Below are 10,928 nucleotides of genomic sequence, written 5' to 3'. Positions count from 1 at the left end.
GTAACAGCTTTCTAGGAGCCCTGGTGGCTCAGTGGTTAAACGTTCAGCTGCTTATGGAAAGGTCTACGGTTTGAACCCACCAGCCGCTCCTCGGGAGAAAGATGTAGTGGTCTTCTTCTGTAAAGATTACATACAGCCTTGGAAACCCTATGAGGCAACTCTGCTTTGTCCTATAGGGTCGCTATGAGTCAGAATCGACTTCATGGCAACGGAATTATTATTATTATTATTTTTTTGGTAACAGCTTTTCTGCTATTGCTAGTCTCTGGGTGTTTCAAAATCCCTAGCTGGGTCTCTGAACCTTGCATAATCCTCTGTAAGTAGTCCCTACGTTTAAGTCTCTTGACCCATCTGAGTTGGATTCTTTCTTCCTGCTGGGACTCTGACTAATGAAGATGTGCTGGTGTAAGGCCTAGAACTATCGCAGCTACTTTGCTTCCATCAAAGTGGCCAGCTCGAGGATAACCTTATATGTAAGGAAAGGCATAGCAGAGCATATCATATAAAAATTAAGCCAATCTTAATTAAATTGTACTTCAAGCCAGATATCTTCTGGATACAATTTATTGGAATAAGAATAGGTGGATACTCCCTTAACATGATAAAAATACATAAATTTCTAACAAAAAGCCCATTGTGCATAAGGGTTAAACACTAGAAGCATTCTCATTAAAATCAGAAAAAAGACAAGGATGCAAGTCATTTCCACAATTATTTAACATTGTTCTGGAAGTACTAGTTAATGCAGTTAGCCAAGAGAAAGAAACGTGATATTAAATTTGCAAAGGAGGAGGCAAGATTATCATTGCCATAAATTAAGCAAATCCAAGAGAATCAACTAATAACTATTTGAAACAGTAAGAACTCCCTAAAGAGGCTGGTTATAAAATAATTGTTTTTCTAGATAAAAACAATAAACAGAAAATGTAAGATCCAATTTACAGTATCCATGGAAAAAGATAAGAACGCCCTACTTAAGAATAAATTTAATAAAAAATCTACAAAACGTAGTCATTTATTCAACAAATATTTATTGATAATCTATAATGCGCCAGGAAGTATTTTAGAAGTTATTTTTTTTTAAATATAGAAAATCTGCTGAGAAATATAAATGAAGACAAATAACTAGAAAAATTTGGTTCTTGGATAGGAAGATATTCTTGTAAAGATGCCAATTGTTCCTCAATTAATTTATAAATTAAATGCAATTCCAATTGAAATAAAAACCGGATATTTTAGGCAAACTTGACAAAATAATACATTTTATTTTTAATTGAATACATGTGAATAAGCAGGTAAATTCTGAAAAAGAAGTGTAATTAGGGAGGCCTTATCCTACCAGATATTAAAACATGTTATGGCACAGAAGAGGGATAATTTGATAATTAGTGTTAAGAAAACTTGCTAACCATTTGGAAAACATAATTCCATATGTACCAAATATTTAAATGTGAAAAAAAATTAAGAAAAAAATACAGGTCTTCCTAAGCAGGACTCAAAATTGAAAAAAATGTAAAGAAAAAGATTGATAAATTTTGTATGCAAGGATTAAAAACATCTATATAGCAGAAGCCCAAAGAAAACTATAACCTGGGAAAAATATTTACAATACTTATATTAATCAAAGGGCCCACTTCCTTAATTTACAGAAAGTTCTTATATATTAATAAGAAAAAGATGAACAACCTAGTGGAAAAATGGTGAAGGTATATAAATAGGCAGTTCATAGAAAGAGAAATACAAATGGCTAATAAACTTAATCAGATAGATCCTGGCTGAAAGCAGAGAATACCAGAAGGATGTTTACCTGTGTTTTATTGACTATGCAAAGGCATTCGACTGTGTGGATCATAACAAATTATGGACAACATTGCGAAGAATGGGAATTCCAGAACACTTAATTGTGCTCGTGAGGAACCTGTACATAGATCAAGAGGTGGTTGTTCGGCCAGAACAAGGGGATACCGTGTGGTTTCAAGTCAGGAAAGGTGTGTGCCAGGGTTGCATCCTTTCACCATACCTGGTCAATCTGTGTGCTGAGCAAATAATCCGAGAAGCTGCCCTATATGAAGAGGAACGGGGCATCAGGATTGGAGGAAGACTCATTAACAACCTGCGTTACGCAGATGACACAACCTTGCTTGCTGAAAGAATGTTGAATATACCATGGGCTGCAAGAAGAACGAACAAATCTGTCTTGGAAGAAGTAAAGCCAGAATGTTCCTTAGAAGCGAGGATGGCAAAACTTCGTTTTATGTACTTTGGACATGTTATCAGGAGGTACCTGTCCCTTGAGAAGGATATCATGCTTGGTAAAGTAGAGAGTCAGCGAAAAAGAGGAAGACCCTCAATGAGATGGCTTAACACAGTGGCTGCAACGATGGGCTCAAATATAACAACAGTTGTGAGGATGGCGCAGGAGGGGGCAGCGTTTCGTTCTGTTGTACACAGGGTTGCTATGAGTCGGAACTGACTCTATGGCACCTAACAACAATAAGGCTTTCAAGGTTCAACCACTTTGTAGCATGTATCAGCACTTCATTTCTCTTTATGACTGAATAATATTCCATTGTGTGTATGTACCACATTTTGTTATCCATTCATCTATTGATGGACACTTGGGTTGTTCCTACCTCTTGCTTATTGCAAATAATGCTGCAATTTACATATAAACTTTTTTTTTAAATCTATGTGACCCTACCCATTGCTGTCAATTTGATTCCGACTCATAGTGACCCTATAGGACAGAGTAGAAATGCCCCTTAGGGTTTCCAAGGCTGTAATCTTTACAGAAGCAGACTGCCACATTTTTCTCCTGGAAAGCAGCTGGTGAGTTCAAACTACTGACCTTTTGATTAGCAGATGAGCACTTAGAGCTTAACCACTGTGCCATCAGGGCCAACTAAAAAGTTAGGAGTGGTTTCCATAGGGTTTATCCTAGGATAGGGTAGATAGGCTATTACAATGTTTATCAGAGGGGTGGAGAATCCGAGACATTTTTATTTTCTGCTCCCCTCTTTTCCTAGTCAATACCTGCTTTCCTTCATCTCAGCTGAAGTTTTACATCCCCTCCTTGTCCCCCACAAGGAAGCCTTCCCTACCCCCAGACTATGCTACTTCTTTTACTACATTAACAGTGCTTCTTTCCTTCACAGGGTTTTTCTCAGTTTGTGTATATGTGTAATTAATTCAATAAGGCCTTGTGTCTTCTGTGAAAGCAGGGTCAGTGTCTGCTTTTGCTCATCGATATATTCCCAAGAAGCACAGCACTTGTGGCAGCTCTCCCTACCCCCAATATTATGATATGGACAATTGAGTTTTTTTCAGTCTTAAATATAGGATTATGACAGTGCAACTTTTATACATCCTTCCCCTCCCAATCACAGACACATACATGAAGAAGAATACATCAGAAACAAACTTCAATCATTACACTAAATGGTGAAATATTAGGGGTGTTCCCATTTACTTCAAGAACAAGATCAGAAGGCCCTCAATCACCAGTACTAATCAACCTAGTTCTGGAGGTTCTGGCCAGAAAAGGAAAGAAAAAGAAGTACAAATATTGGAAAGGAAGAAATGAAAAATCCATCACTTGTAGATGATTATGTATGCATACCTAGAAAAACCAAAGATACCAACTGAAAAACTATTAAAAATAATAAGAAAGGTCACTAAAGACAAATACATCATAATTACTTTTCCTTAGACAAGCAATGAATAACCTGGTAGACAACGTAATCAGAAAAGGAATCCATTCACAAAAGCACTAAAATAACCTTAACAATAACATTAACCTTGGAATAAACTTAACAAACAAGCAATGAGTATGACCTAACCGAAGACATTTATAAAATTTACTGAAGATCATAAAAGTTGACCTGGATAGAAATACTCAGTTTTTGAAGATGTCGGTTATTCTCAAATTGATGTGTAGATTTATTGTAAGTAAATGTCAATAGTTTTCCTTATGTATATTGTTGTTCAGCTTGGAACTTGACATACATGAATACATATATTTTTTGTATTTGCATAAAGAAAGGTGGAAATTGTTAAAGGTGGTTGATGGTGGAACAGGCTTTTCATTCTTCTTCATACACTTCTGCATTGCACATTTCAAAAAAATAAGGAGCATGTGTTACTTTCATGAGAGACAGAGAGAGAGTGAAAGAGAGAGAGATTAGATATTCCTATTGGGGGGTATATTTTTTTCTAGCTGAATAGTTCTTAAATATTTTTTTAAAGTCATGGCTGCCTATGAGAATCTTATGAGAGCTATGACCACTCTCCCCACTAAATGAACACAACGTTGCATACAACTTCAGGTAGTCCACAGACTTGGTCAGTTGAGAACGCCTACTACAGGTTAATCAGTATGGTCAGTGGGGAGAGTTCTTTGGGCTCAGGCATAAATTTGCCTGAGGGGGCACCAAGGTGGGTGTGGACTGGAAAGCAGTGACCCTGCATCAAGGCTAAGTTCTTCCTGGATGCCCTGGAGTTAAGAAGACTAGAGATAAGAGGCCCAACAGGGTGCACTTCTCAGGCTAGGTGGGTGTCAGCAGTGACTAAGGGCAGAGAGCAGGCAGGCCTGGGTGCTCTCCCCTCAGCAATCACTTCTTCAGGCTTCTTGAAAACCCCCAGCTTCAGGAGTAGGTGGGAATAGCAATTCTCATAGGCTGAGTTTCCTCTGTGGGAATTTGGTGGAGAGAGGGAGGAGGGAGGGAAGGAAGGAGCCAAAGGTAACTACTCAGGTCACCAGCTCGGTCACCTGTCCATGTATATTTTTGGAGTGAACAACAGTCAGGTGTCTGAAGCAGGGGATGTGATGCTTTGGAATATGGGAGGGGTGGGAGAAGCAGCACCTTCCCCACCTCTTGACAGGGTGGGGAGGATTGGGAGGATCAGACCGCCTTTGCAGCCCTCAGACCCTCAGCTGCCTTGGCCTCAGTAGAGTGGAAACTAATACAGGGACAGGTGTTCACAACAGCCATCATATCACAGGAGGTTCACACAACAGTCAGCCAAGTCTTTGGGACATTACATACATACTTTTCTGTACTAAAACAAACAGGATTGTGTTGCTTTTATTTATCAAATTGCAAGGTGATCCAGAAAGAGAAAAAGCAATGGATTATTTACATAAAGTGGCCAAGATTAGACAACTGGAATCTCTTTGTGGACAATTCATAGATCATGTCAAAAACATGCTGATTTTGGGGTGGTAGTGGAGGGAATTCCAGCTTTCAATTTTAAAACAGATAAGTATGTTTTGAATGCTGCTATTCAGCTGTAATCAATAGAACCATTTTCCTGGTGTTACAAATAAATACATGAAATTAATGAGGCTTTTGGTTTCTTCCCCTCCAACTTAAATCTTTCCCCTCACAAATGAAAATAGCATTATTTTATTTTCTCAATATAAAAGCAATACATATTAATTAAAAAAATCAATATAAAGGTTTTAGAATAAAGTAAGACACTGATTTCCACTCCCTATCTCCTCTTCTGAGATCCTGTCCTTCCTCCCTCCCCCCCATTTCGTACACGGGTGCAGGGGAAATGTTGGACCTTCATGGCTGAGGGAAGGGGATGTGAAGGGACAGCAGGCTTGACAGGGAGCAGAGAAGAGAAAAAAATTATTCCTCAAAGAGGCAGAAAAGGCCAATGGCCATGGAGCAAATGCAGCCTCTTTCTGTCAACCAAAGAAAGGAAAATCCAACCACAAGGAGAAGGGGCTACTTCTGGTTTTGGGGATTGGTAAAGAGGAAAATGAATGACAGGACCCGATGTGGCAGGGAAGGGAAGGGAAGGGCTGACTCCTGCCGCACTGCTGGTGGGAGTGGTAATCAGGGTCCTGAGCTCACTGGTGACGTGGCCCTCACGTGAGCAGGAGCCTACGAGTGCAGACGTCCTTCTAATCCTGGGCTTCGTTTGGTTCTGTTGCCTTCCCTCTATTGCCTTGAGGGTTGGCGGGCCTGTGTTCTGGGGAAGGAGGAGGAGGTATCTGCCCCCATATCAGCAGGTCTGTGTGTGAATGGGAGCTGCCTGGGAACCCCTGCGGTGCGGGTAGTGGAGGGTGGATACTGAGGGGAACACAGCCTGCTTTCTCTACTCCCTTGCACTATCCCCAGCCATTTCTAAAATAAAAATGGTGGACCTTGGGGGCCAGATTCCAGGAGAGACTCCAGACCAGGAGAGGGGAAACCTTTGGCATCCAAGATGTTGAATCGGGAAGGGGAGGTAGGATTTAGTGTCCTGTGTGCTGGTCCATGCACCAAACCAGAATTTTGGGGCTGTACATCTATCTGTCTGTCATTCCTCCTTGTCTTTTAGTAGGGCGCTGTACCACTCGAAGCAAGGGAATAAAGAATCTGCCTCAAATCCTTGCAGGTCAGTGTAAAGGTGGAATTGCCCAGTGAACCCCAGAGGGCGAGGATGGCTGAGGTCCTTGCCTTAACTTGGGCCCATTCCTGAATCTCCAGCAATCTCCTTTCCATTTTATACAGGAAAAAGGATGTGGCAGCGCTCACAGGAAAAATGGCTATTATTCAGGGTGGGGATGGGTTGGGGAGGGGGACTGAAGAGATTGTTTGGTTTCCTTTCGCGCTCCTCTGGTTTTCCACACTCTCTCTCCCCGCCCCCTCTCTTTCAGTGGTTGGAAAGGGGTGTGGTTTTTGCTGGGAAAATGGCCGACCAGTGGGGGGTGGGGATGGAGGAGGGGGGCCGGGGTGGGTGGACGCCTGGAAGGGAGAGGGGTGGTGTCAGCGGAGTCCTAAGAAGTGGGGGTAGGGTGAGAGACAAAAGGTGGAATTCCTTTGACAACCAGGACCCTGAATTCGGAAAAGCAGGTATTGGGACTCTCTCAAGTGCTGTTCTGTCTTCAGAGCCATCCGTCTCTGTCGTGTCGCCTGTCCGTGTCTGTGGCTCTTGCGCCTGAAGGCCAATCTGTAGGGTGAGGCAGACGCCTACAGCAAGAAGAAGAAGAAAATTGTCCAGAACCAAGTAGGTGAGAGTGAGGGTGGTGGCACTGCTTCAAGCTCCTGGGGGGGAGGATGGTGGGGGGCCATGGATTTACTCTGCCTCTCCCCTTCCCTCCTCTCTGTACACCGTATCGGAGCTTGGAAAGGAAAGGACTCTGCAGGTACAAGACAGGAAAGGACGTGGCTGGAAGAAGATAGATTCAGGAGAGTCCTGAGGTGGAGGTGGGGAGGACATTGTTCCAAATAGTAGGCATACAGTGTCTTTGGTGTTGATCCACCCACTAAGCACTCAGTTCCAGAGTTATTAGTTCTTAGGTTTGGCGGAGGCGGAAACTGAGGTGAGGGAAGAGGGAAATTGCTCTGGAGCAGTGAAGTTGGTATAACGGTGACGGGGGTTGTCCTGGTACCCCTGAGATAGTGGAGGTTTGGAGGCAAGAGCAGAGTTTGAGACTTTGATGCATTTCATGCCTCTCAGGCTTCCAGACACTCTCACCCTGCCACCATCTATTTTGTTGCAAGGAAGGGGGTGTGGCGTCATCTTCAGAGGAAGTAGCTGACCGGGAGCAGGGCGGGGGAGGATCGGAAGACAGGATGGAAGGAGGAGAGAGAGGGAGAGAATGAGTTTCAAAGCAGTGGTTCTGAGAGGAGAGTAACTGAAGGTGGGAAGCGTTGAGCAATGCAGGAGGAGGGCCTGGGATTCAGGAGAGGGAAGCTGTCCCTACTCGGGTGACGGCCATCTGTCCCTAGAGCGCTCAGCATTCTCCTCCTCACCTGCTTGTCTGCAGGTTTACAGGACGAAGTGCACCTGCACCTCGAGGCAAGAAAGAGGAGAAAAAAAAAAACTGCCTGGATCAGTGCGAGTGTAGGCAAGGGCGCTACTGTCCTGGGACATTTGGAAGGACAAGGGTGGTAGGGAACTGTTTGTTGTTGTTAGGTGCCCTCCAGTCAATTTTGACTCAAAGTGACCCCATGTGCGAGAGTAGAACTGCCGGGTAGAGTTTCCTAGGCTGTAATCTCAACGGGAGTGATCGCGAGGTCTTTTCTCCCGTGGAGTCGCTTGGGTGGATTCAAATCGCCAACTTTCAGTTAGCCAAGTGCTTAACAATTGCACTACCTGGGCTCCTTGGGAACTGATTCCTAAAGCCAAACCCACTGCAGGTGAGTTGATTCTGACTCATAGGGACCCTATAGGACGGGCAGTACTGTCCCGTAAGGTTTCCAAGGCTGTAATCTTTACCGAAGCAGACTGCCACATCTTTCTCCCATGGAGCGGCTGGTGGGTTAGAACCCTCGACCTTTTGATTAGCAGCTGAGTGCTTTTAACCACTGGGCCACCAGCGCTCCAGGGAATTGATTAGCTACTTTAAGGCACTGGTGTGGGGTGGGAGAAGCCCTTGGAAACAGCCTTGGAAACATTATGGAGCAGTTCTACTCTGCCCTATAGGGTCACTATGAGTCAGAATTGACTTGACTGCCATGGGTTTGATTTTGTATTTTTGGAGGGTGGGGTGGGGCAACAGGAGGGTTGGAGACTCTGGAGGTGGGGAACTTCCCAAAATTAGCTCCTGAGGAAAGGACTAGGTGGTTTAGATACCAAGCCTTGAGCCCCTGCTGTGTCCGTCCCTTTGTTGATCTGTGGTTCACTCTGCATGCAAAGGCACAAAAGGAGGAGGAGTCCGAATGCTCATATCTTCCCTTTATTTCTAGATCCCACTTTCTCTGCAGCTGCAACAGAACCTGCCAGCAGTAGCTGAAGACTCCAGCTCCTGACTCCTCTGGGCCAGAGCGAGCCCACCCCGCCTGCGCCTGGATTCAGAAATTCTCCCCAGCTGTACTATGGGCCGCACTCGGGATGCTGGCTGTGTGGCTGCTGGGGTGGTGATCGGGGCTGGCGCCTGCTACTGTGTATACAGACTGACCTGGGGAAGAGATGAAAGCGAGAAAATCTGGGATGACAAGGAGTCTAGTGATGGGGCAGAGACTGGGGTTGAGACTGAGAAAAGAGCTCAGGCTAAGCCTGGGGTGGTGGTCACAGCCAGAGTTGAGGCTGACTCCATGGCCAAGGCTGAGGTGTGCTTGGGAGTCAAGAGTGGTCCAGATGTAAAGGTGGAGACCCATTCAGGGGCCCAGAGTGGGGGTGGCTTAGAGGCCAAGGCCAAGGCTCTTTTCAGCACTCTGAAAGAACAGGCAAGCGCAAAGATGGGCAGAGCGGGCAGGGTGGGTCTCGGCTCTGGGACCAGGACACTTGCACCGAGTTTACCCTGCCCAGGAGGCAGGGGTGGAGGCTGCCACCCCACCAGGGCTAGGGCGGGGGGCAAAGCAAGTGGAAAACCCAAGGGCAAGCCCAAAAGCAAGAGCACTAAGCCTCCGGCTGCAGCATGGCCTGCCCGCAGGGTTAAGTTCAACTTTCCCTATAAAATTGATGATATTCTGGGTGCTACTGACCTTCAAAAAGTCCTTAACATCCTGGAGAGATCAAATGATCCTTTTATTCAAGAAGTAGCTTTGGTCACTCTGGGTAACAATGCAGCATATACTTTTAACCAAAATGCCATTCGTGAATTGGGTGGTGTCCCAATTATTGCAAAAATGATAAAAACAAAAGACCCCATTATTAGGGAAAAGGCTTACAATGCCCTTAATAATTTGAGTGTGATTGCTGAAAATCAGGGCAAGATTAAGACGTATATCAGTCAAGTGTGTGATGACACTGTGATCTGTCGTTTGGATTCAGCTGTGCAGATGGCTGGCTTAAGACTGTTAACCAACATGACAGTGACTAATCATTACCAACATTTGCTTTCCTATTCTTTTCCAGATTTCTTTGCTTTGTTATTCCTGGGAAATCACTTCACCAAGATACAGATTATGAAACTAATTATAAACTTTACTGAAAATCCAGCCATGACACGAGAGTTGCTTGGTAGTAAAGTACCGTCAGAATTGATTTCCCTCTTTAATAAAGAACGAGACAGAGAGATTCTTCTTAATATCCTTACCATATTTGAGAATATAAATGACAACATAAAAAGTGAAGGATTTGCATCATCCAGGAAAGAATTCAGCAGAAGTTCACTTTTTTTCTTATTCAAAGAGTCTGGAGTGTGTGTTAAGAAAATCAAAGCATTAGCAAATCACAGTGATCTGGTGGTGAAAGTAAAAGTCCTGAAAGTATTGACCAAACTGTGATTCGGGGTGTGTCCCAAACAGTAGTGAGATAATTTTTTAGTTTGCAGTTGGGAACAGTGTATTTTGTAAATTCTTTGTTTTTCACTGTGCTCATAGGGCAAAGGGATCTTTTCAGCTGCCATTATGGAATAATGAATAGCACAGATCATCAGCAGTGATGCTGGTTGTGAAGGCCAAGTTTAGGCAGAACCATTTTAAAGATACCAAATGAATATTAGAGCTTGTACAAAGAAAGCATTTATTGATTCAGTATTGCTACCTAGACGGAGATATTTTTACTCTTTACCTAAACTGACAGTGAAGTAATTATACATCATGAATAAGCTACACTTTTGTATTGGTTTACACTTGGCTAATCTAAGACTTGTGTTTCATCAATAAAGTTGTGTGCTTTAAGCAGAAAAAAAAGACATTGTCCTTGTCTTTGAGTTTATAATCTATATGGAAATGTAAGATACGTGGAAACAAAAAGATGATCACGGCCAGACGCTTTTCATCGGTGCTTAGAGGAGGCAGAAGCTGCTGCCAGCAGTGCTCAGGGAAAGTTTTACAGAGGAGGGGTATGCTTACGTAAGCTGGGCTTGAAGGCCAGGGTAAGCAAGGGTCAGAAGGGCATTTCAGGAGGGAGGAGTGGTGGGAAAAAAAAGCATGGGAGCCAAAATCCTGCTCCAGAGAGGAGGCTGGCCTGCCTGGAGTGGAAAGTGGGGAGGGGAATAATGGGAGACGGAGTTGGACAATGGGGTGAGCTCTGTTGGTGAG

The 10,928-nt window shown here is 43.9% G+C and overlaps 1 protein-coding gene across 1 annotated transcript; it reads left to right on the top strand.

Annotated features, from left to right (window-relative positions):
• The first annotated feature begins 8,816 nt into the window (after positions 1–8,816).
• ARMCX1 (armadillo repeat containing X-linked 1) lies at positions 8,817–10,169 on the top strand. Its single transcript, XM_004377525.1, has one exon. The coding sequence runs from the start codon at positions 8,817–8,819 to the stop codon at positions 10,167–10,169; it is 1,353 nt and encodes a 450-aa protein (XP_004377582.1).
• The last annotated feature ends 759 nt before the right edge of the window (positions 10,170–10,928 follow it).

The sequence above is a fragment of the Trichechus manatus genome, unplaced genomic scaffold (assembly GCF_000243295.1).
Source record: "Trichechus manatus latirostris isolate Lorelei unplaced genomic scaffold, TriManLat1.0 scaffold00051, whole genome shotgun sequence".
NCBI lineage: Eukaryota > Metazoa > Chordata > Mammalia > Sirenia > Trichechidae > Trichechus > Trichechus manatus.
This window is presented reverse-complemented; position numbering and strand designations above follow the sequence as displayed.